Here is a 26,760-nt window from a genome sequence, read left to right on the forward strand (position 1 = left end):
CAAAAATACATGGCAACTAACAGTGAATATACAGTACCCAGTACGCACACAAAACAGAACTTAGCAGCTAACATTGCATCGTCTACTTTTTGTTTTCATTTTAATACTATGCTAAACCCCAGCTTTCATGCACAAAAACCTTAAGCATAAGCAAAAGTTACATTTACAAAACCTCTCTCACCTGCTGATGTGGCACAAAGCATACTTCCGCCTCTTATATTCCCGTTCCTGCTCAAACCACCACTTTGAAGAAGAGTATTTCACTTTCTTTTTAAAATAAAATTCAAATACACTCCTGCCTTCCCTCTGGCAGTCCAAATTTGCACCTAAAATAATTCACAATGTGAGCGATTAAATTTCTGTCCTTCCCACAACTGGCAACAGATAAAATGGACTGCCAACCTTAGCTATGTATTCCGGTATTGTTTTCCTTGCTATTCAGTTTTAAAATTGCTCAGGTCAGCTTGCCAAACCTGGCCAACAGCTGACGGATTTCAAAGACAAAAAGTCAAAAACAACATGGCATACATACTGATATCAACCCGACATTACCAAAAACTGTCTTGTTGCAGCTCTGTGCTTGTTGCAGTGACTAACAAGCTGATCATTCCGCTCTTCTTAAATTCCACTGCCATCTGAACTGCACATGGCGTGCCTGGGCAAATTTGATGACTTGGATGTTGTTTTAGAGGCTGGGCCTGTTACCAAGTCAATCTGTATCCTCCTCTTTGACCCAATGGGGGCAGTTTTAGACAACACCTTTTACTGAAAGCACCTGACCTGTTGTTTCCTATTTAAACAGTTGAATAGAGGCATCTATTATACAGAAAGCATTTAATAAAAGTTGCAAATGCAGTTTAAATGTGATTAAATCTGCTTAATGTCTAGACATTAAAGTTGTTAAATGCAAATTGCTTCGCTTTTTCTTTTTTAATGTTTTTTCTGAGGTACCTAAACCGAACAGATGTTGACAGTGTTATTGCAAGGGGTCTGTATGATCAATCAGAATAAGTTTATTTTTATTTTTTTTATTCTTAAGCAAGCTGATTTTGGTTCCTCTCACAGCCAACTTGACCTGTACATTACTAATACTGTAAACAAACCACACTGAAAACACTTGTGGCAACTTTGATGATCTGCTTTATCACCAACCTATTACAAGGTTTTTATACAGAACAACACATACAATCAAAGTTTAAAGCTTCAATGAAACTCTATAAAAGGTGCTACTTGCAAAGATTGGAACTAACTAAGCCTTACATGTAAAGAGGAGGCCAATAGAAATATATATTATTCTTCCAGTGTTTATTCCAAACAAAGATTTTCCTTCATTATCAATCCAATTTGTTTTTCTTTAATTTTTAGGAAAACTTCACTGCAATGACTGAAAGCCAACATCATTCTACAATTCTAATTAATTTTATATCAGAGCTTCTCTTCATATGCAATTATAAATAAAATAAACAAGTTGTCTGCAGCTACAATAAAACATTTAAAATCAGACCAGCCACTTTAGATGGATGGGATGCTGTATATGTAGATCTCTCATGGTAAGGGCAGGAGTCTGATGTTAAAGCCCTGGCTTTTACATTTAAGTTTGACTTCCTATCAACACAATCATTAAATTGTCTTCCTTATTGATTATGAAGACGCTACTCTAAAGAATTACAGGAAGCAACTGCTTCATTGCTGGTGTTTGGCAGAAAACTGTTAAGGTAAAAGAGACTCTTGGCCAGCAATAAACATTCATCACTACCAGCGTTATAATCTACCCTGCTTAAATATCTAATAAGAATAAGAAGTGATTCTGTCACCAGGATCAATCCATCACAGTAACCTGAGTTACTGGCTTACAGTAGATACCTGATTAACTACTGTACACAGAGACAAATTCAAACTCTTGAGGACAGTACAAAAATGCAAACCGGACCAGTTTTCTTTTTAAATACTGGATTAGAGACTTCTACTATTAATGCCACTAACACAATGTATGGTCGCTAAACAGAGTGAACCAGGGAAAGTAAACATGCATTGCAATCATACACATGCTTTTAAATCCAGGAAACACAAATGACAAAGTTGTATAGTTCATGAGTCATTGTATAGTTCTTATTGACCCTTTATGGCATGTATAATTCACTCCTTGCTCCTTTTTAATTTCTTAATAAATTAAACTCAAGTTTTTTGCCCAGACAAAGCAAAGTTATATTTATTTTTTTATTACATAAGTAAGATGGATATTCAAGTGACTCAAATGTTCTACCCTTTTTTCACAGCCCATTTTACACTAATTTGTAAAAGTTTCCAACTGAAAACCTACAGCATATACAGTTAAATGTTTTATAAGGTTTTACTGTAAATATTTCTATATGTATTCAAAATATATTATTTGGTACTATTCAGTAGCTTTTTATAATAATCTTACAGAATTATCTATGCTGTGAAGGCATTAAGGTAAAAAGCCCACATGGAACTATTTCTTACTCACCATAAAGCATAACCTTTTCACATTTCAAAAAAATATTAGCACAGCACTACTCCACAAAAATCAGTTTATCACCACCATGTTTCTAGACAATCCTGTTTTACATTCTGGCAATGTGAAATTACTTCAGACCTTCAAGGTCTGTTATAGCTCATAACATACAGTAAATTAAATTAAAAAGAGGATGTCAGCCTGTCTGTCTCAAACTAAAAGCATGTTTGCTGCAGTGATATAGGAACTGTAAGTACAATCAATGTGGGCAAAATGGCAAAAACTCACCTAAGAATTAATTTATATATATATATATATATATATATATATATATATATATATATATATATATATATATATGTGTGTGTGTGTGTGTGTGCGTTTATTTTTTAAAGGTCACTATACCTTTAAATAACAATTCTGTTTACATAAAACAGGTTGGGAAAACGTCATGCATTTTTTAACACACAGCTGTGTAGTTCCTACACTTTGTTTTAATCCAAAACAAGCAAGTAAAACAAATCTTTATAGAAAGGCGCCTGTATCCGGTTAAAATGTTTCTTTTGTAACAGCACTGTCCTTCCAATAACACAAAGTGCTTCCAGCTATTTCCACAATAACAACAGAGCTCAAATATACGTTATTCATTGGTTGTGTCTATTTAAAATTACAGTAAAATAAAAAATGAGGCACATGTCTCTAGATAACCTACTGTTAGTTTTACTAACTGGAACATGATTGCACATCTCTGCCTAGAACAAAACGTCAAATTACACTTAAACGTAAATAAAGACTGAAAACCAGTTTATCTCGATTTTCTACAAAAATCCAACTCTGCTTAACTAAGCATAAATCAGTGTTAACTAAAAACATAACAAAACCAAATGGAGAATCGTTTTACTGAGGTATACATTTTAAAAGTCTACCAAAAGTTACATCCAAATTGTGAAAAATTGAAAGACATTACCAATAACGTGTATAATTATTATTTTTATAAGTTGTACTACAATTTCCGTTAAAAAAAAAAAAAGACAAATGCGTTTTTAAAAAGCGCGGTTATATGATTATTTCCTTGTGCATAACGACAAATGTACAGTAACTAACAGTATAGTTCATTCTCCGCTCCCCTTGTCTAGTTAGCAGCTACACTGTCAGTAGAGTATAAAATGGGGTTACCTTAGTGAATTTCATGTAATAGCATGATACCTGTATTCAAGCTAAAAGTAACATGGCGTTTCCCACTTTAAAAGAAGCCAAGGTTTGTTTGTTTGTTTGTTTGTTTTTACTTCTAAGCGGGTTGACCGCTGACAGTTCTTTAAACCTAGGCGTTACATTTCACTTAGACACTGAAATCCCTGCTTGAGCAAGCCCCCGAGAAGAGGAGAAAAAAAAAAAAAAAGAGTCAGAATAATGTGTTTAGTAAAGTACTGTAAAGTCGTCACACAGGCACAGACAAGACAAGGCACTGACGAATAACAAGACACTAACCCGCGGGGCCTAGCGGCGGCTGCTGCCCGTCCTCCCCGAACATCAGTCTGAAGTCCAGCTCGTCATTGCCGCTGCAATTTGCCGTACTCATCGGTTAGGCGGCCGGTTCACAGTGTCACTCTCAACGCCGGCGTGTTTATTATCTTAAACCAGTTGTCACTTCACAACATTTAAACAGAAAGTTGTGTCTGTAAATATCTACTAGTACATGTAGTTTCGTGGAAGCGAAGCCAACGTAAAAAAAAAATATGTATATATTATTTCAAATACTTGAGTCTTGATCCCGGGAGCGCTCCTGTCCAATGACTTTTAATTTTTGTTTAATGATTCTTATTGTAATGAATGTCGGTTTGTTTGCTGTTGTTTTTGTGTCGGGTAATTCTTTTTTTCGCAGTTATTTTTGGTGCTGTGTTTGTTTGATGATGACGATGACAGGGTGATTAAGGACATCGCCTCTCAGTCTCGAGCTTCATTCCCAACTTTTACTAACAGCGCGTGACAGGGCAGCTCCAGCGGTGACGTCAGCACACTCGGCAGAAATACGCGAGCGGGGCGTTGTGGGATTTGAAGTGCTGACAATCTTCGCTGTATTGCTGTGTTATGCATAGAGAGTCATGCGTTAGTTTAACAACTGTGTTCACTGCAGTATACTATATTGCTACGGTACTGAGGGCAGTAGTTTTTCCTTAAAAAAAAAAAAAAATAATAATAATAAATACATATTTTATGGTAGACTACTCAAATTCACTCCTAAAGTCACTTTTTCTTATGTTTAAGAGGAGGAGTTTAATCAAAATCGGACAAGTTTAATACCTTAAAAAAAAAAACTCAGGGGTTTTGTTTCAGTGTCGAATGCATTGAGCACGCTAACGGAGGGAGATCACTGTGAACTGGATCCTGTCCATTAGTATATACACTTGCAGTGTTGTTTACGAGGCAGACATTCTCTACGGTACAAACGCAATTACTGTACTGTGCACACACCAAAAACAGATTCGATTTTGTTCAGGCGGAATTGAAAAGCTTACACGTGTAATATAAAACAAATATTAATATCTCAATGCAGTGTTGTGTCTTGATAAAGTTATCTAGCGTGCAGGTGTTCCCTCAGTTTTCATTGCATATCCATTTATTATTCAAGTGTCATCCCTACTCCTGAAGATCAGAGGGCTGTTGTATTTTAATGAAGTATTCCGTAAGATTCAAAACCACAGTTCACCTTTAGCCAGTCTCCTGCTGTGTCTTTATAGTAAAACCATGCACCGACACTGAGCACAACACTCTCATTAGTAGTTACTGTGCAATCAGCCACTTTATATACAGAGCTAGCATAAAGATGCGTGGGGTGTATGCACGCATGCTGTGGGTTATCCAGCCAATGCAGGGTTGACATTTTGAGACAGTGCTGCAATAAACCAATTCCCTCAAGGGGGCGCTCCCAATTCTAAACAACCGTAGAAACACATGCAAACTATTCCAGACTTTGCTACTACAATGTTAAAAATATATATATATATATATAAAGTGTATGCGTTAGATAACCTATATATGCAAAGAAAAAGTGTGCAACGTGTTAGACAAATACACACACACACTAAAGTAAAGGCAATGTGTCAATACTGTATGTCTTCATGGGACTGCTTTAAAATGGGTCTCAAATGTCCAAAGGTCTTGTTAAACCAGTTTGGAACTCTACAGCAGGGTTTAATTCAGAACACTATAATGGTTTACTACTGGGAACGAACCCGACCACAGTTCAGCACCAAGATAACACTCTAAAGATGTGGAATGTTGCAATTGTTCTGGAACGACTGTGAGGGCAGGCAGCTACTGCAGCTGGGCCTCTTGTTGAAGCTCGCTGTTGAAACGTGCTATTGAAACACGCTGTTGAAACACGCTGTTGAAATGGAAGAGGGGCAGATTGTAAATTGTGTTTCCCGTGGCCTGTTTGACAGCTAAAGAAGACACAACACGAGTTACTTCATGCCAGCCCTGCGCTGCGTATTGTGCAACAGCAAATGTTCTTGTTTGTGCTTGAGCCTGGATTCCCTGAACAGCACAGAAGTCAGAAAGCCTGCCCAGTGCAGGGGCAGACTGGAGGTGTGAGATTGCCTTTGCCAATGTGTAAACTAGCTTAGAAGAGGCTGTTAGCTTAATGGCTTGGAACGCTGTGTGAATAGAAAACCCAAGGCTTCCGGTTAATGAATGATTTGCTTGTAAACTAAAATAATAAATAATCACTCTTCAAATTCTAAGGAGACCTGTGGTAAAAACGAATATTGAATGCTATGTCATCTTTTTCAATTTACAAACACCACCCACTGGAAAGGATGTCTTTGAATTATTCTGTGTATATATATATTGTAGCGTTCTGCGCAGGCAGGAGGGGAGGAAGGGAGACAACACGCTGAAATCAGTTCCAAATCTTTTATTTCGGGACACTAATCTCTAGCACTCACTCAAAGACCATTGCTCTAACTGCTTCACTGCTTTCTGGAACACAACCAAATCAGGACAACAACAATGCTTGCTTGATGTTACAGGATGGTCAGCGATACCCACTGTTCCAAGTTCTACTGCAAAGTGACGTCGCAATGCCATAGATGCCAAATCGAATGGGGTTTGAAATTTTGCCGAATCTCAATTTCTATCAGGAATTCGAAACATGAGGTTATTGTCCCTTTGTGGCTTATCCCCTATTGAAAAAAAATTATCATTGCATTTCTGTTCACTTCATGAAACACTTCCAGAAGGTTAACGAAAGTCTATAACATTTTAATGAGTATCATTTTTTATTATTACTTTCATTAAAAAGACAAACAACTGATACTAATAAATGTACACACTGCATGCTTGTTTAAAACAGTCCATTAACAGAATTCGGTTTTTAGACTGTTGGAAATTATGTGATACAACTAGAATTCCAATTGAGCACCCCCTGCTGGTTACTAGGTGTATGACTTGACTGAAACGTTCCGCTCGTTTCGGATGCTGTACACAGGTTAACACAATGTATCTTATTTAGTAAATACAATAATGTAGTACTAAACAAAAGGCGTGATTCACATACAGCAAAGTATATGGTTCTTGTGTCATTGTGAGTGTTACCTTTTGTATTCTTAAATAAATATTATATCATTCTTAAATAGAGTATGTTTAAGCAAATGTATTTCTTAAGCAATTTCTTTAGTGACTGAGTAAAATAGAAAAACGGTTTACAATCATTTCAGGAACTCGATTTTGCTATCGAAGTTATTGCGATATACTTTACTTTATTTATTACACAGTGTTTGGTCCAGTCACGAGTTGTTAGTTCCCGTTGTATAACATTAGTATGAATGCATTGCCTTTAAAAAATAGGACCAGATTACAGGCTTGGATCGGAATACTGGCAAATATTGAGATTTCCTTTCTGCACCTAATTTAATAGCGCAAAGGTGAAATTGCAAATTTAGCAAAGTCCTTACCGCTAAATGATGTTTTGCAACAACAGCATGTATTTCACTCCGAATATACAAACCGTGGGCGCAGGCTGTGCAGCCAGGCGGTGCCACATACGCCTACAAGCGCTTTCATTTCCTGTTCAAAAACGTTTGAATAGCAAGGTTAGGGTTTAACTTTTTTTTATATCATGCAAGATTGCATTATTCCGGTTTATTTATGATCGTAGATCGACAGGTATTTGCAAAATCCTTCAGCAGCGCTCGTTTCATTGTAGGCTATACTGCCGATTCAAGGGTTTCTTTACATGTACTTCTGCAAGCATGTCTTTCTGAAGTCTTTAAACTCTACATCCAGCAAATAAAAATCACAGCGATGCCATCGGCTGCACCACTACCCTGCAGTTCGGTTTGCTGAATATGCCACATTTAATGATTTTAGTGTGAGTGGAGCCAGCACCCCATCCACCTGGTGTAATAGGCCACATCAGGCTAGCTCTAAGATGCAAAGAAATGAAACAACCCAAAGACCATATTTGCTGAGTTTTTAGGGTTCAGTCATGAGAGGGTGCTGCAGGAAGCATTACGATTATAAATCTCCACTCTCCGTTTGGGATTGGGGGTGCTATTTGGCAGAGCTGCAGACTTGAACGCAGCAAGGTGCACTAACTGCGGTTCCCAGCTGTCATTGCATTTCTCTGCTCGTCCTGGTTTTGGGGTAGATTACACCACGCTTTCCCGCGACGGTACACGAGTAAGTCCAAGCTTTTATCTTTATTCTTATGTTAACGCATAGCACACCACTGCACAAGGGCTTTGCTGCCTAATCAGATAAACCAAGATACAATATTTCTGCAATAGACCATCATTGGTACAAGTAGACTCTCGCTTGTTCAAACTCTGCTAGTCTGAACCATGCATTCATGACACACTGATAGCACCTGTAGAAAAAACATTTACAACTGTGCCTGTATCATTCCTAAAGACACACTGACATTTACAACTGTGCCTGTGTCATTCCAAAAGACACACTAACATTTACAACTGTGCCTGCATCATTCCTAAAAACACAGACATTTATAACTGTGCCTGTATCATTCCTAAAGACACACTGACATTTACAACTGTGCCTGCATCATTCCTAAAGACACACTGACATTTACAACTGTGCCTGTATCATTCCTAAAGACACACTGACATTTACAACTGTGCCTGTGTCATTCCTAAAGACACAGTGACATTTACAACTGTGCCTGCATCATTCCTAAAGACACACTGACATTTACAACTGTGCCTGTGTCATTCCAAAAGACACACTAACATTTACAACTGTGCCTGCATCATTCCTAAAGACACAGACATTTACAACTGTGCCTGTATCATTCCTAGACACAGTGACATTTACAACTGTGCCTGCATCATTCCTAAAGACACACTGACATTTACAACTGTGCCTGTGTCATTCCAAAAGACACACTAACATTTACAACTGTGCCTGCATCATTCTTAAAGACACAGACATTTACAACTGTGCCTGTATCATTCCTAAAGACACACTGACATTTACAACTGTGCCTGCATCATTCCTAAAGACACACTGACATTTACAACTGTGCCTGTATCATTCCTAAAGACACAGTGACATTTACAACTGTGCCTGCATCATTCCTAAAGACACACTGACATTTACAACTGTGCCTGCATCATTCCTAAAGACACATTGACATTTACAACTGTGCCTGCATCATTCCTAAAGACACACTGACATTTACAACTGTGCCTGTGTCATTCCTAAAGACACACTAACATTTACAACTGTGCCTGCATCATTCCTAAAGACACAGACATTTACAACTGTGCCTGTATCATTCCTAAAGACACACTAACATTTACAACTGTGCCTGTGTCATTCCTAAAGACACACTAACATTTACAACTGTGCCTGCATTATTCCTAAAGACACACTGACATTTACAACTGTGCCTGTGTCATTCCTAAAGACACACTAACATTTACAACTGTGCCTGCATCATTCCTAAAGACACAGACATTTACAACTGTGCCTGTATCATTCCTAAAGACACAGTGACATTTACAACTGTGCCTGCATCATTCCTAAAGACACAGACATTTACAACTGTGCCTGTATCATTCCTAAAGACACACTGACATTTACAACTGTGCCTGTGTCATTCCTAAAGACACACTGTCATTTACAACTGTGCCTGCATCATTCCTAAAGACACACTAACATTTACAACTGTGCCTGTATCATTCCTAAAGACACACTGACATTTACAACTGTGCCTGCATCATTCCTAAAGACACAGACATTTACAACTGTGCCTGTATCATTCCTAAAGACACACTGACATTTACAACTGTGCCTGTATCATTCCTAAAGACACACTGTCATTTACAACTGTGCCTGCATCATTCCTAAAGACACATTAACATTTACAACTGTGCCTGTATCATTCCTAAAGACACACTGACATTTACAACTGTGCCTGCATCATTCCTAAAGACACAGACATTTACAACTGTGTCTGCATCATTCCTAAAGACACACTGACATTTACAACTGTGCCTGCATCATTCTTAAAGACACACTAACATTTACAACTGTGCCTGTGTCATTCCTAAAGACACACTGACATTTACAACTGTGCCTGCATCATTCCTAAAGACACACTAACATTTACAGCTGTGCCTGTATCAGTTATTGTTGATTTTTGATGAAACACACATTGGAAGATAACAACTTCCTTTTAGTTTCATTGATTTTGTTTGGATGGACTTTCAAAGCGTTTACTCCAGTTTTTACTAACTTTTTTTTTTTTTTTAAAGAGGTCAAACACTTTATTATTATTATTTTTATTATTAGGGGGGGGGGGGGGGGGGTGGGTGGGGGGGGGGGGGGGGGGGGGGGGGGGGGGGGGGGGGGGGGGGGGGGGGGGTAGTTAATTAAGTGCTTTGAAAAATATGCCGCCCTAATTGTACCTCGCCAGCTCATTCAGGAGTTATTTACTATTGCAAATGGAAACTAATTTTTATGATTTTAGAAACTTGCTGCCATTTTTGTTACAAATGTGATAAAACCTACCAAGTTCCTAACAGCTACTTACAGGAAGAAGAGAGGGGGAGTAATTTACTAAAAGCAATGCAATGTTTAATAATAAATTATGTCCAAAACACCTCAAAATAGAATGCTACCTTGAGCCTTGTTCTGGAAGATTACCTTTGCATCAATGCTTACAGAATAAGAAAAGACAGGACCTTTCCGGACTGCGGGCTACCTTTTTGTTCTTTATTCAGAGTGGAATCAGCATGTTTGACACTCTTATTTTGTTTACATTCAACGCCCCTGTTCCTGATCTCGTTTGATGACCTTTAAAAGCACAAGATAAAGCGCATGATATCCGCTAATGGTGTAGGAGTAAGAAGATGTGGTTTAAGATATTTAGTTCCTTGTCAGGGGGGGGGGGGGGGGGGGGGGGGGAGAGAAAAAAAAAACAATTCCTCACAATCTCACAATGAAAACATGTGCTTCTTTTACAATTGAATTTACTATAATAATTATTGGGCATGAAAATTACTATAGAAACCCCCTTACTGATATTATATTATGTACATAACATATATATTATTAATTTATATATATATATATATATATATATATATATATATATATATATATATATATATATATATAGTGTATCTAGTAATGGGTTTCACACAGTAATATTGCATGCACACTTAGAACACATGGTTGTTGCAGACATTCTATATAGAACATTCCTGGCTTTATCAGGTTCTAGTAACAAAAACCAAAAACAAGAAACTCTAATATAGAGGTTAATATTCTAATATAGAGAGCAATGGATTCTATGTGTGTGCTAGTCCCAGATTATTTTTCAATCAATTATTAAGGGATCCATAATTCATCTTTTGTAACACCAAGTAACACCATTTAGTTATTGGAAACAAAATAATAGTTTTAAGTGCCATGCAAAAAAAATTCATATATTTATATATATTATATATATATATATATATATATATTATATATATATATATATATATATATTTTTTTTTTTTTTTAAATGAAGTTTTTCAGACAGATTCTAAATTATTTCAGCCAGTTTTGACAGACTGTCTGTCTATGCTTTTATGCTAAGTCCGATTAGGGGAGTATCTTTCTCCAGGACGTGATTTTTTTTTTTTTTTTTGGGGGGGGGGGGGGGGGGTCAATCACACTTGATCAAGCTTGTTGTTTTGTATGCTACATAGGGTTTCATTCAAACATGCTAGTTTGTTGGCTTTGAGGAGCTCTGCTGAGTAAAGAACACAAATACCTCAAGTCAGTTCAAAAACAAGAAAAACGCCACAAAACAAGAGGCAACTTGTGCTCTCAATGCAATGGAGCGAGACACATGGTGACAACTGGTGCAATGTTCTTACAGATGCTTTGGAACTACTCTGAAATGAGGGAAGGGGTTAGAATGTGTGTCTATGAGGCTGGTTATTTAACCACAGACAGAGCTGATCAAGACCAAGAGAGTAAGCCCTCAGTGTTGTTCTGTTAAAAATGTGTCTGTTTAGAAGCTTTTTGCATCATTTTGTTTTTCTTTTCACATTTTATTCATTGAAGATGTACTATAATGAAAAGTATAATTAAAAAAACTAAGTAGACAAAAGTTTAAGATGCAATGGAATGCACTGAATTTTAATAAAATTAATTTATTGTTTTCCCACTACTGTGTATGCAATAAATCTTAGAAAGAAAAAAAATAATGACTGTTACATGTGATCCAGAGTGTGGTATTAAAACTCGCTGTGAACGGCTCACAGAAGGTGCCAGGGGGTGTCCTGCTTGTGAGTACCACATAGAATTTGATGTATGTGTGTACTGGCATGTCCTGATTTGGTTATGCAAATCAGATAGCCGGGAAACAGACTTATCTTTCAGAAGACACATACCGTAATATGAATATTAGGTTTTGATCTACTATAGATATGAGGCATGCATGCCTGCTGAGATGAGGGAACCACATTGACGGAGGAACAGGTTGTGGCTTTGTGTATGTGTGTGTGTGTGTGTGTGTGTGTGTGTGTGTGTCCTATGGGAATACCCTGCTGTTGGTTTGTATTGCTGTTTGGAACTAACCTGCCACCTAGTGTCAGCATTTAAGAATGCAATACAGTAAGCGGAACTCCTCGGAACAGAGCATCAACGGAGTGCAGACCACTGCCTTCAGAGCATTAAACAATAATAATACAAATACATGACAGATTCTGCAGTCTGTACATAAAACCCTCAACATCCCTCATTAAAAGCAGCAGTGTTATTATCCAGGAGGTAGTGCCCCCTCTGTCTATACACTGCAGAGTCCAGGCTGATCCCTCTTTACTGTATATATTGTAGAGCGCCAGGGAGTCTCCTAACGGGGCACCTCTGACTCAGGGGTACTAAACACATGGTTTCTTTTATTTGCCGCATGCCCAGACTCTTCTGCGCTCTCAGCAGATCCGCTGCACTCAGTTTTTTCCTCTCTCTTGCGCTTCTTCACGAGGTTGCTCTCCTCCTCGCCGATCCTCCCCTCTGGAAGCCCCAGGGTCCTGAGACAGACGAGAGCAGCAGTTTGCTCAGCCAGCTTCTTCGATTTATCCCTGAAAACACAAGACAAATGAGACACAGGAGCGACTATTCCGAAAAGACTTCAGGAATAGAAATAAGACTCCCATTGCATAGCAGTTTGATCCGTTCCTGGTTTTACTATGAGTTCAATAAGGCACACCTGAGTTTGCTACCTGTACACCATGGCTAATCAAGCTTGTAAACCTGGAATGGGTAAAACTGCTACGCAATATAAGTGTTGTCCCCACCCCAGGTTATGGTATACTATCTATCCACCTTTTTTCCACCAATAAAAAAAAATAATAATCATTTTGCACTCACCAGGTTGTGGATCTGTATTTCTTGTTTGCAGCTGTTACCGTGGAGCGAAAAAATCTATCCAGAGGTCTTTGTACCTGATAATAAGATAATAAGAATGGGAATCGAAAGCTCCAGATTCTCTCGGTTTACAGCACTCTATACATTCTCTATACAGCATTTGAAGCCAGCCGATCCTTCCTCAGGTCAAATCTACTTACAGTTTCATACACAGGCTGCGGGAGCTGCTCTCTCCGGCTCCACTCCAGTAAAAACATTTTGGGTGTGATTTGAGGAGGGTAGTCTCGTCTGAAACAAACCCAGAAAATGACAAGTTTGCTTTGAGTACAGCGTGCTTTTACACTGCAAGTGTGCCTCTTTCCCTCCCTCCCCTCTGGTCTTGGAGTGTGTCTAGTGAAGCTGCTTTAGGGCAACGTGCATGTGAAAGCACAGCTCAGTTTAAAGTACAGAAGTTGCTGAGCTGAAGAAAGTTTCTTCGACTCGCCTGTCAAACCGGACTGTCATTGTGGTCACGTCTGTATCCTCCAGCTGGTCGTCTGCGTGGTGCCTCCTGGCTTCGGCTGCTGATCGAGCCTCCAGCATGGCAGTGGTTTCCTTGTAGTACTCTGCTGAATCAAAGGCTTCGCTGGGGACAACGGAAGAAAGATCACTGTCACTCTGTCGTCTTTTAGAAGGACACAGCTCAATCAGCATTATATTGATTTCAATACATTTATACAGGGTTGCCAAAACAAGGTTGCATGGGTGATGGAAACAGCATCAGGCATCTCACTCCATGGTGAGCTTAATGCAGAGAAAGAGCTGTTCTTCAGTTTGGAGATCTTCCAGTTGTTTCCGTACTCCAACTATAATATTTACAGTCCAAATACAGCTATTCTCAAGTACATTTACTGGATTTTGTTATATATATATATATATATATATATATATATATATATATATATATATATATATATATATATTATATATATATAATATATTATTTGTTATGAGCTTTGCAGGCAGTTCACTTCAGAGTAAACACATACAGACACACGTGTACTCTGCAGATTCGCCACTAGGTGGCAGCTTTATTCTTTCCTTTAAATAGTCAGCAAAACCAATTTCATAGCACCAAAGAACTTAAATATTGTGACGCAAGTCTTTCTGTGCAGGATTTAACGCAACCCTAAATTGCAGGTTAACAATCACACTTCCTTTATAACTCAACTGGTAGTGTGTTCATGAGCAAGTTTTATCTGGTGAGTGCTGTTCTTGTGTCTCAAGCCCGGACCTGATGAATTCCAAGTTCTTTAAATATAGCATTTAACTATTCATGCTTGAAAAATGCAGGTTTATTGGAATTAATAACAGCCTTACCAGATTTCTCTGTGGGACTGTGCAGAATGCAGCTTCTTGCCTTGTGGTGATTCCAGCTTGTCCCTCAGCATCTGGCAGAGGCAGTACTTGGTGTTGAAGGTGTGATTATCGTAGCGGATTGCCTGCAATCACACAAGGTGCCACACTTGTTTCATTGTGCCACTGCGCTGGCAGCATGCGGAGTATCAGCACTGCGAGAGACTCACGTATCTGATGTATTCTCTGGTGACCTGCTCCAGAGACAGGGGACCGTCTCTCCTGAAGACGGAGGGGTTCCACATTGCCGCTCTTGCCAGCATCACCGAGGACGCGCCCGTAGCGGCTCGGAAGGCTTCGATATCTGAATGCACTTTAATGCAGTCTTGAGATCCCCCGCTGAGAAGACAATGCGGCATCATCAGTGCTCTCTGCTTTCCAAAGCTCCACAATACACACACACACACACACACTGTAACACATACAGCAACAGGGTGCTGTGAGCCTTGCCTTTAAAGCTGTGATTGCCAGCTTTTCCCATTACTGTATGCACCACATCAACTTTTAGTGAAATTATTTATTTATTTTTACATAATTTATGCTACAAAAGTATATATTAATAAAAACTATTTCTGTAAAACTGCAACAAACTTAGAAAAAAAATCTCTATTTGGTTGTTTCTATGAAGCAAGGAGTGTTTTTATTGATTAAGACTGAGGGGAACGAAATTGATCACGGAGTTCTATTTAAAAAGACTGCCCTCTACAACACCTCCATTATATGGTGTTAACTTTGTGAAGGCAGATCCTCATCTCTGTCTTGAAAGGCAAGAGCAGCAATCGCATACAACGCTTCTGACACCTCAATGAATTGATTTATGGGATACGATGTGCAGGGAATTCAAATGCAACTGCACATGAACCCGTTTCACTGTTTGGCTTTCTTTTCTGATCCGTGTATAGAAGCGACCTCCCAAACCAGGAAGGGCATTATCACAGTTTGGGTGCAGTATTACATATTCAACTTACTTTGCTATAACAGGAATGGAAACTGCCTCAGCGACCGCTTTGATGACATCACAGTGGACAGGATGCTGGGTTCTCTCCTCCTTTTTCCTGTGTGGAAATAAGCAACATCAGTACTTAGAACACATGGTACCAGAACACGAGATTGATTCAGCAATGTGCATCGCCGACTGTAAAGGTCCATGTTGTGAGGAGAAAGCTGTGTTTAGATACAGAACACTAATAAAGCATGCAGCCTCTTTCAGCTCACCTTCCATGAACCGCAATCGCTGCCACCCCGGTCCTTTCAATCCGCTGGACAAGTCTTATAGTATCTTCAAGCTGAAAGATAATAAATACAAAAATGAAAAAAGTAATATGACGTAATATAATATGATGTTCCGAATAGGATGGATCTGATCAATATTTTAATATTTTGGTGTTGCTAACTGCACACTTAAGGCTTTGAATTCTTCTGATTTACTAAGATATTACAATTATTTCAACCACAACGAGTCGGTATTCTTGGCAAGTACTTTTGATGCGAGATCTTCATGTGCGTTTCTTCACAGTGTAACTGTGAAGTTCATTAACCCTTGAAACCAGCACTGGGAGATTCAGCAGACTGCAGGAAAAGCCCCCACTCATCAGTGTAGCTTTTCAAAATCTGAGAGCACTGGCACAGCTTGGCATTACACACAGGCTGTTTGACAAAGCAAAGGCTGAATAAACATTTTTCCTTTTTTTTTCTTCTTCAAATCAGGTCATTTTTCTGCGCTCACTCACTGCCATTCCCTGGAGAGCCATCACCCTGAAAGACTGGGATTGAGAATGATGTCTGAAACGCACTTACCGAAGGCAGGATTCGAATTTTACAGGTGACTGGCTTTGAAACTCCTTTGACGAGGGTTCTCAGAATCTAAGAGGGGGGCAAAAAAGCAATAATGTGCTTAAGAAGAAAAGAGATTGCTTCAATCAAAGACACACATCACTGGGGAGGCAGTCTCAGCGATGCCGGATCTCAACCAAACAGCCTTGCAAACACTGCATTTGAAAAGAAAAGAAAATTATATCTCAGTTACCCTTCCCAAGTGAAATATAACACCACCCAGCATTTCTGCTCCAGGGCACATAAAGACTTGCACAGCAATACAAAGGGATTACTATTGATTTGCCCCTATTATCAGATTCTAGACCATGAGTATTGGGTATCTATATTTACTGCCCCTTGTTTAAAGAAACAGAAAGACCCACCTTGCCTTGGATAAACGTTACATAACAAACAAATGTGTAAAGTTTACTATGAACGATTTTATTTAACGCTCCATCTGAACCTTTGTCTGTACCGTTAACCATATCTCTTATTAATGTCGCTGAGGACTGAAAAATCTTTTTTGGTTTATGTGCCAGAGCAATCGTGCAAAATGATTAAAATGGCACAATCTTTGACAGACCTGCAGCTTAGAAAAAAAGGAAACGCTGTTGGGAGCTTTGCTGATGGCAGTCAAGGGGGTCCAAATGCACCACACATGACAATGACTTTTAATAGACCAATGGCTGTGAAGGGAAAACAATCTGAAACCTACTGAGCCTGTCTGAAATCTTTCATTGTACAACAGGCGACTAACCCAGAAGAGCCCGCCTGCACAGCGAAATCACCGAGAGATCACGGGTGACTGAACACCCTTCCATACCGACCATCCAGGTCACAAAGTAATTCAATAGATAATGTAACCATCGAACATGGGAAAAAGCATACACAGATAATAAACCTGCTGTCCATTCTGTGTGACTACAAGGAGGATATGGAAACTAACAGTTTACAGTGCCTGAAAATTGCCATGGAGCACAAGAGTAACAACGTGCTGCAAGGTCACAGCTGAACGCATTCAGGTACTTCATCTAACGAGGCACATCATTACAGCTCCTTCGCATGCTTCAGTGCGTACAGTGAGACCCAGCGCTACCTGTGCTTCAGCCCACCTGTCCATTAGTGATCTGCTGTTTCTCCCCCCTCAACACCCACACACTCATCTTCCTGTGAACCTTCTGAGAAATCTCTGCTTGGTGATCATTATTAAATAGCGACTTACAGAGACTAGGGGACAGAGACAACTGCTGCTGCAACGTCGCTTACAACAGGACCTCTGCTTTGCGTCTCGTCCTTCGATCTTTATTTATTTCATTGTTAATAAATCAAAATGTATTGGCTGTGCCAATTTAACAGATGCAAATCAATGGGAGACACGAATGGAAAAAGGAAACAAAGTACCTCCTCGGCACAGCAACATGTGAATTCCTGAGGAATGTGCTTGGCAAAGAATCACAGATCAAGGTTATCCCATGTGTTCATACAGTCCTGCAAATATGAAGTCTGCATCTCAAATTGTTTCTGAGATATAAGGTGCTGAAATAGGTGTCTGTATCACATAATTAATGTCTATTGGTAATGTTTTTTTTGTTATTGACTCAAAGACTCATAGAAGATGTGGTTATCAATTTGGAAGCCAATACGTCAAGGCAGATGTACGTTGTTTACATAAGAAGAAAGCAACAGAACTCCAAAAACAATACACAATAAAAAAAATAACTGAATGGGATTTGAGATACTCCAACATTGTACGAGGGTTAAGAAAAAAAGAAGAATCTTTAAAAATCTGCTAGCATGCATGCTCGTAATGACTGAACAATGTTTAAAACTCTGCTTGCATGCGTGCTCATAACAACTGAATAATATTTAAAACTCTGCTTGCATGCATGCTCATAACAACTGAATAATATTTAAAACTCTGCTTGCATGCGTGCTCACAACAATTGAATAATATTTAAAACTTTGCTTGCATGCATGCTCATAACAATTGAATAATATTTAAAACTCTGCTTGCATGCATGCTCATAACAATTGAATAATATTTAAAACTCTGCTTGCATGCATGCTCATAACAATTGAATAATATTTAAAACTCTGCTTGCATGTATGCTCATAACAATTGAATAATATTTAAAACTCGTAATGACTGAACAATGTTTGGAATGTGTTAATGGATAACAGTCTGTCACATTCCAGAAAACCATTACCACAACTGTTACAGAAGTGTGATGATCCACCTCGATAAGAAGACCTCATTATTGAGCATGTGGGTCCCCTGACAATCTGCTTCTTGCTCATTATCAGACCCATGTTCATTCCTGTACACGTTTCTGAAGTTCTATTTCACTGTGTAATGATGAAACACTGGACTCTCTCCAGGGGCAAAGCATGCAGGCTCTCCTCGTCATTAGCACCCTTCTGTCCACTATCATTCACTCCCATTTGTTGTTTTGATGAACAAAACCCTAGCATCCTCCGTGGCAGAGTTAATATTTTGTTTATAAAGCTACCAAAACAAGAAGGCTCAGTTGTGTTTACAAGCCGTTTGGTGCAAATCATACCTCTAATAGCTGTCAACGGGACTGCAAGGATGCCATAGTCCAAAGAGGATCCTTTACAGGAGGCTTAAGGCAATTCTAGTGCAGTACCCCCCAAGGCAGACCACCTGCTTATAAAGACCTCTTTGAATGGACCGTTCGCGAGTGGTCGGGGAAAGCGGGTAATTGAACCTGGCAGGGACCATATGAACTCAGGGGTTAGTCTGCAATACCAATAGAAGAGTACGCTGACAGAGGAGCCCAGTATCGGAATGAGGAACCCAAACTTCCGGACTATTCTGCCAAGAGGCAGCTACATAGAGTGCAGAGGGAGTTCATGCTGAAAGAAGTCATTTACAGCCCACTGTTAAAGAAATAGGATTAAGACAGAAACAACCAAACTTATTCACAAAGCAAAGATGATCTGTTATTAATTATAAAGGTCATTTTAATTCTCCAGGTGGCAACTAATCATTATCCGGCTGGCTCTGTGGGCTGTTCAGCATGAGGGCCTTGTTTTGCACATGTAAGTGTGAGGTTTTAATGCATATAATATGCAGGGGTGACAACTGAGGAAACAAGAAGGGAAAAAACACAGTAAAATGAAGGTAGAGTTTCCAGATCATGACTGGCAAAGTTCAAAGACGCAAACAACAAAAACATGACAAACGCAGGCATCATTTCCCCAAATTCCCAATTAATTTTGTTTGTGTTTTTGTAGAGCAGTGATTTCCAGGAAATAGGGCAAATTAGATCTTATGATAAAGTCATTACCTCGTGCAGTTTGTCATTCACACATGCAAATTTGAAAATAGCCACATGTTCCTTCAACCATCTGTGCTCAATCAATCTGACCCTCATTTCTCCTCTACGAGGAAAGACAAAGTGATTGTTTTACAAGAGATATTTACAGAAACAGTAAGTGATTCACTCATTTACACACAAGGTTGGAGAAGAGATGCAATTGTATTAACAGCAGCCTGCAGATTGAAGACATTATTTTTTAGCAGCAGCTGAAATGTAATCGTTTTGGCTTCTAGGAAGGTTCCAAGAGGGAAGGGAGCTTGTGTCCCTGCATGTCAGAGCACTGTACCTTAGGGGAATGCAAAGAAACACCCACTTTGAAAGACTCCTGAGAGACATCGTGTGCTTCAGATGGAAATGTACTGTACTGATGGAAATTAGAACACAGAGTAGGTTCATCACTTGGGTGCCCTCTGGTTCTGTGAAGAAAAAAACTGAACCGCATTTAATAGTGCTCATGGCTACAGGCTCCCGGCACTCTCCTGATCTCAAATGCTTTCACCAGGTGTGCCGGCTATGAGCATAGCAACCTTCCTCCCCTCTCACTTAACAGACCACTCACAGAGCACAACTACACCTCAATAAGGACAAATCAAGCACAGTTAGGGGGAACATGCAAGAGACCGCCGTTGCACAGCTTGAAGAGAGCAATGACAGAGCGGCCAGGTTTGGCATTAGCTGTGTTTTTGTAGCCGTTCTGCTGTTTAAAAGGCAGGGCCACCTGGTTCAAACATCTGATAATGCATCTCGGAGATTTAAACAGAACCCTTTCAGTCACAAACAGCAGATTTCCATATGAAGGTTCCAGCATCTTTTGTTTTTGAAAGCACGAAGACGGTCCAGTGAATTATGGGTTAGAAAATGAAAGGGGTGCTTTGGGTCATGGTGTTGAAATAAAAATAAATAAATAAATAAATAATAAAGTGACTTTTATATAAAACACATAACATTTTTAAGAAGCCTTATGAATAAAATTGGACTAACTTATTTTTTTCAAAGCAAAGTCTGCTCTCATCCTAATGGGACAAATGTAAATACAGCTCTCATGCTACAAATAACCATGAAGACTTTGATACCCCTCCTGGCTACATTACACATTGCCGCAGCGTGCTAGGTAGGCTGCAGATAGCGACGCGCACCTTGCACAGACCAATCGTGTGATCTCTAGCTGGGTGCTGATAAATCCACGGTCCAGAACATTTCCAACTTTACAGCTGCCAAAACCTGTCTCGCATCAGGAGGCTGCTTTCACTGGACGCACGCTTGTCAAAAAAGAACAAAAAACAGACGCACGACATTCTAGAAAAAGAATGGAAAATTTGAAACGCTAGAAACGCTTTTGCTGTTCAGGTTCCATAATTTCTTTTTAAAAGCAAGAGGCAGATTTTTAATAAAACTGCAGGAAGGCACGTGAAATACTGAACAGAACAGCAGCGCTGGTACTTACCCTCTCAATCCTGTCAGGGTCTGATAACAGTGCCGCTCCCATGCCCCCCTGCAGGAAACACAAGAACTCGTGGTGAATGAATCTGGTGCAGTGCAAATGCTGGACAGTGACTTAATAAGGGTTCTATGACAGAGGTGTCCAATTACAGAGCTTGCTCTGAAATTACTCAGCCGGGCACAGCTGGAGCCGCACAGATGTTTGTGTCACGTGTGCAGGAAATCTAATTAATTATTAATCTAAACAAATTAATCTAAACATTTCAAGTCTTGTTTTAATGTTACGATGTGCAACAAAATAAATAAATACACCAGAAGAACAAGAAGTCCGGGAGTGTGGCTTACCCATAACAACTGAATAGCAAGAGCACTGGCAGCGCCATCATGATTAAATTCAGGAATAAATCCAAAAAGGTAGCATTCAAGCTATTCCTTAATGCTATGGTAAACTATGGGACACTGAATGTTCCCATGAGTTTGTGTCTGGGCATGTCTGGAAGTTTGATTGAATAGCACTAGGGGAATGCTGCAGTAGAGGTCACAAAGCAGCGCTGTATTTCTTGACTGAATCATTATCCATGTAAAGCTGTACTGAATCCCTCCATCATAATCTAGCCTTTCACATTTTCTGCCTCATTTTGCAGAGCCAGACTGACAGACAGATACTGCACAACACGCAACTGTTCATCTACTATCTACAGTAAATAAGACTTGCTCCTGTTTATAATTTAAAGAAGAAAAAGCCTAATTTGATGACAAATGCATACAAATATCCACTTGCACCAGGTGGAGGGGTTATCTGCTGGAAAACACTGACAATCAGACAATGACTGGGTCTGTGTATAGAGTCATCCTTATCAAATCCAAATATGCTTTATGGTCTGGTACTTCTCCCATGTTTCATATTTAGCTAAATAAATATTTAATCTAATAATAAAAGATACACTGTTTCACATGAAAGCCCTGTGAGCAAAATCCTCAGCTTTTTAAATCCAAAAACCACTTGACAGCAGCACAGTGCCCACACACACTGACACACGTACGTTTTAAATAAAGAATCAGCGATATGCTGCTACAACACATTGTATAAGCCAGTGGAAATAGTTTTATTTCACTACCACCCCTGGATAGGGAATTTCAGAGTCTCGAGTGAGACAGTGAGAAAACTGACAGACAACAATAAGTGTCCAGAGAAGTACAGGACTGTAGGTTGCGATTTGTATTTTTTGGGGAAAAAAAAAAGAAGAGTTTTCATTGTAATGTGTCCTGGGGTGCTCTGCATGAAGAGCACTATATAACAGCAAATTGTATTGCATTGTAACTGAATAGTAACTGAAGCATGTCTGGAGAGTGTCTGGGGAGTCCCACAAACAGTGCTTTAGAGTACTTAACATGGGAGGACACAAAAGAAAGTATGTGTCAGGACAAAAGATAGCTGTCAAAGAACAGGATCCACAGTGGTGAGGCAGGCAGCAGGATTGACTGGGGCACGGGGCAGGTTCACAAACACATTTACATGAATCAAAACAAAAAGATAGCTAGAAGGAAAGAATGAACAGACTGGGGTCCACCTGCACAACACTCCAGTTTTTGACTAGCATCTGCATTTGCAAGCCTGGGGCTTAAACTCCCTTTATACGCATGTTACGAAATCCAGTTTTAAAAGCGCAGAAAACTACAGCACAACTCTAAAATAGTTTTCAAATGTGTCAGTTTGTTCTGTAATCTTTATTACAGTGGCATCTTCCCAGCATGAAAAAGAATTGCCTTACAGTGGCATAAATGAGCAGCAGAACAGAGACTGCCTTTCACTGTCCGATATTAACCCTGCAAAAGGTATCCGCAGTCTTTATCTGGCAATGCATCCTAATAGCTGGCCATCCTTCCTTTAGTCACTCCCACCCCCCTCCTTTGTGTGTTTGAAATGAATTTAGTTGGCTTTATTACACTTTGCAATGCTTTAATGTTACATACTGCTGCAAATAGGATTAAAATAACATGGTAGTAGTAATAATAATAATAGACTTTTTGTGGCATACCTGCAGTGCAGATCAGCTTACCTTGGTTGAATATTCTTTAGGGCAACCCATGTTGACATCAATTGCTGCTACATCATTCTCACTTGGAAGAAATGATCAGAAGGGATTTTTCATTTTGATGCTTTATTGAAAAATGCACGCTTTGCATTAGGCTTGTTAGGTTTATAAAACTTTTTTTTTTTTATAAAAATAATTTAAAAAACAGGAAAAGCAAAATCCCTTCCTGTACTATAGACTTATTACAGAGCACAGGGCAGCATTCAAAAAGCATGAGAAGGCCAGTACATGCACAGAACAGCAAGTCATTGTATTTGTTATTAAGTTTTAATGTAACAGCAATGCCTTTATGAAAGGAGGTTGTCAAACTCACACAAGCTTTGCAACTGCCAAGGCTCTCTCTGGGTCAGCAGTGCCCTGCAAGAAACAGAACAGCAGAGATCACTGTGATCTTAAACACATTGAGGCACACACAGGGGTACAAAGCCACGAGCAGCACAGTCTGCACAACTGTAGCCCGCAAACCTCACTGACAAAGAATTTAAATAAAACATATACTGTTAAAATACTGCCTAGCTAGCTAACTACTCATCAACTAAGTAGTTCAGTGATTGCTGAGTATCCCGTTGGATCCTGAGTCTCTCCTTGGATATGGTGCTGTTGGCTGTTTTTTTTTTTTTTTTTTTTTTTATATTCTCTCTCTCTCTCTCTCTCTCTCATCCAGTCCTTACCATCTGAAAGACCACATGATCCTTTTCTCTTTCGCAGGTACGGAACATTACCCTCTCTTCAGGCGCTACGAAATCCACCGTATCAAGCACCTCTGTACAAGCAGAACGACAGAGAAAGGACAGCGGCTCAGTCTTCATATTCCTGCACAGCTCAGAAAAGTAACTGGTACTGCATGAATCCAGCAAACCGAACCTCTTATTAATGCCCTCTATAACATATTATATAATCATTATATATATATATAATAATATATATATATATATACTTACCAGGGAGGCCTCTGTGAAGACCGTACAGGCTCAGGAAATTGGTAGACTCCTTTCTCTACTCGCAAAGAGACGGAGCGGCTCCATTACCTCTCTTCAGGCGCTCGAATGGGAGTCCAGAAGTCTCGGCGATCAGCTTAGACCTCTGTACGGTGGAAGAACATGTTCGCGTCTTGATGTCTCTTCCTGTTTTAATCAGCCGGAGTAAGAAGTATAAGGAGTGCAAGTCTTTCAATTGAACATGAACGTACTTAGCTCGTTATGGCTTGGAAAAGTAACTGTACTGGGGTTGAAGATATTGTATAATTGCATTTATTACGAATATGCATTTAATGATGATTAAGATAACATATATATAGTATAATATTATTATATATCTAGATAGATTTTATATATATATATATATATATATATATATATATATATATATTATATTAACATATTTATGTTCTATCAATTGAAAACAATCTAAATGCTGTTACTTGGTAATACAAGGAGTTTGCCTATGGCTTGCATTGGGGAAGATACTGGAATTTTTTAGCCAAACATGCTCACGGCTGGAGGCCTTTACTTTTTTGTAACAACAACGTACCGTTGACGACCCTCCTGCACTGCAGCATTTTGATATCAATTAGTTCCTACATGGGAAAAAAACAGAGGAAAAAGAGAAAAGTTTTAGCAAACAAGACAATTTCACATTCCTTTCTAAAATAGGGTTACAGGATTGTTTTCAAGCTTTTTTCATTGACTCAACTACAGCACTGCAAGTAGGCCTCACCACTGTATATGAGCTGAAATCACCATCACTTGAAATAAAATGTATCTGTAACTTACTCACAACAGTAACCCTACACTGCACTGTACTGACAGTAGGGCAATGATGTAACTGCAGCCCCTGTACAGTGTGACACCGATGTTACAAACTCTAGCAAACTTTTCTCCAGCCAATTGTACTGTTTCTGAGAACACCCTTCTGTAAGTCAGGAGAACAAGGTACAGCAAACTGAGAGCTGGAACTGTTTAGTTATTTTTGAAGGCTTGGAGTTTGCTTGCTTGGATGGTGCATTCATTTCAGTGTAGGGCATTGGTTTTGTGTGTATCTGTTAAAGAATCGCAGGTTCTGAAGTGCTGTCCTCAATAGGAGACCCTGCAGTGTAGTCTCAGTGTTTTCCTCCTTACCTCACAGTACACGATGTCAGCTCCATAGTCCAGAGCCAGGAGCCTCATCGGTAGAGTGCCCACTCTCACCATCGGGGCCAGCGCCACCTTGCTGCGGAAGCACAGTCTGCTCACTGACTGCTTGATCATCTCTTCTTTCATACTCTAAAGAAAGAAAAGCATTCGGAATGTTGTACCATTGTAGTGTGAGTACAAGGTACAAGAAAAACAGAACGCGTGCCAGATTCTGAAAGCCATGCACTGCTCCTCAAACTGACAAAAAACAGAACGCGTGCCAGATTCTGAAAGCCATGCACTGCTCCTCAAACTGACAAAAAATAGATAGTATACTGTAAGCACCACTATTAACAAAAGTAGGTTGCTACTGTAAAGGACCTCTATTAACCCTAATGTTGGGCTATCTACTGTTACCCATGGTCTTCGCTGGTGTTCTACATGGATTCACCTGTAGACTTGCCTCAATATTATTATTACAGTAATCATATTTACAGTGGTGACCGTTTAATAAAACACTGAATAAACACTTAGCTCCCCTCTATCTGTAGTTAAAATAAGCGTGATTGTGACTCTATTTATTGTTTGGTTTGTGTATGTCAGTGATAAAGTGACCATATCGTTTCACATCCCAACGCATGACCCGTCTACGTGCTAGAAGCCATTACGACTACATGTACCAGAATGCACAGCGGTGGGTTTATTAAAAAAAAATGAATTGGCCTGACAGTTAAAGATCTGAAATACTGTATACCCTGTGTAACAAGCAGAGGATGATACTCCTGGTTGTCACAAGCAATATACAGAGTGAACTTGAACATAACCAGACGTTCCTTCAGTAAAACATATCTAAAGTTTGACTTGTGGCCGTTCAATTCAACTGAACTGCAGTGTAAACATGTCTGCTATGTTGAATATACGTTATAACACTGTACTGTATTAATAGCACTAAACACAGCAGTCTGACATTTACTATACGATTCTCTAAACCGCTCAGCGAAATGGACACACAGTACTGAGGCCACTCACATGTAACATGATTACGCTATCAACAAAGCCTGTAGAGCTGAATCATTTCTGAATCGCTTAACAGAAGGGGTCTCACCTGCCGTTAGGAACTGCACTTTCATAAACTCAATCCCACAGCCATTACACCCAACCAGCTGGAGAAACACGTGGGCTCGAAGTGACGTTTC

The 26,760-nt window shown here is 39.4% G+C and overlaps 2 protein-coding genes across 6 annotated transcripts in view; both read right to left on the reverse strand.

The window, feature by feature from the left end:
• LOC121296107 (nuclear factor of activated T-cells, cytoplasmic 3-like) overlaps positions 1 to 7,449 on the reverse strand; it is a 55,074-nt gene extending 47,625 nt beyond the window's left edge. The window contains exon 1 of one of the 5 annotated variants that reach the window (XM_041221318.1): positions 7,432 to 7,449. Coding sequence is in view for 2 of the 5 variants with exons in the window: in XM_041221315.1 (XP_041077249.1) it covers positions 3,965 to 4,055 (91 nt within the window). In the remaining 3 variants the exon portion in view is untranslated. Of the gene's footprint in view, positions 1 to 181; positions 481 to 532; positions 604 to 3,964; positions 4,456 to 7,431 lie in introns of those variants that run through there. The other 4 variants (XM_041221315.1, XM_041221319.1, XM_041221317.1 and 1 more) reach the window with 4 other exon arrangements.
• Positions 7,450 to 11,604: 4,155 nt separating this feature from the next.
• On the reverse strand, positions 11,605 to 26,753 carry dus2 (dihydrouridine synthase 2). Its single transcript, XM_041222315.1, has 16 exons — positions 26,670 to 26,753; positions 25,571 to 25,714; positions 24,984 to 25,029; positions 24,125 to 24,216; positions 23,767 to 23,810; positions 23,418 to 23,478; positions 21,362 to 21,409; positions 16,556 to 16,621; positions 15,974 to 16,044; positions 15,727 to 15,813; positions 14,929 to 15,097; positions 14,723 to 14,844; positions 13,848 to 13,988; positions 13,564 to 13,651; positions 13,367 to 13,440; positions 11,605 to 13,077 (listed from the first exon to the last, which is right to left on the reverse strand). Exons 2-16 carry the CDS (start codon positions 25,709 to 25,711, stop codon positions 12,849 to 12,851), a joined length of 1,479 nt encoding a protein of 492 aa, XP_041078249.1. The 5' UTR covers positions 25,712 to 25,714; positions 26,670 to 26,753; the 3' UTR covers positions 11,605 to 12,848.
• Positions 26,754 to 26,760: the final 7 nt, after the last annotated feature.

Source organism: Polyodon spathula, chromosome 21, assembly GCF_017654505.1.
Source record: "Polyodon spathula isolate WHYD16114869_AA chromosome 21, ASM1765450v1, whole genome shotgun sequence".
NCBI classification, from domain to species: domain Eukaryota; kingdom Metazoa; phylum Chordata; class Actinopteri; order Acipenseriformes; family Polyodontidae; genus Polyodon; species Polyodon spathula.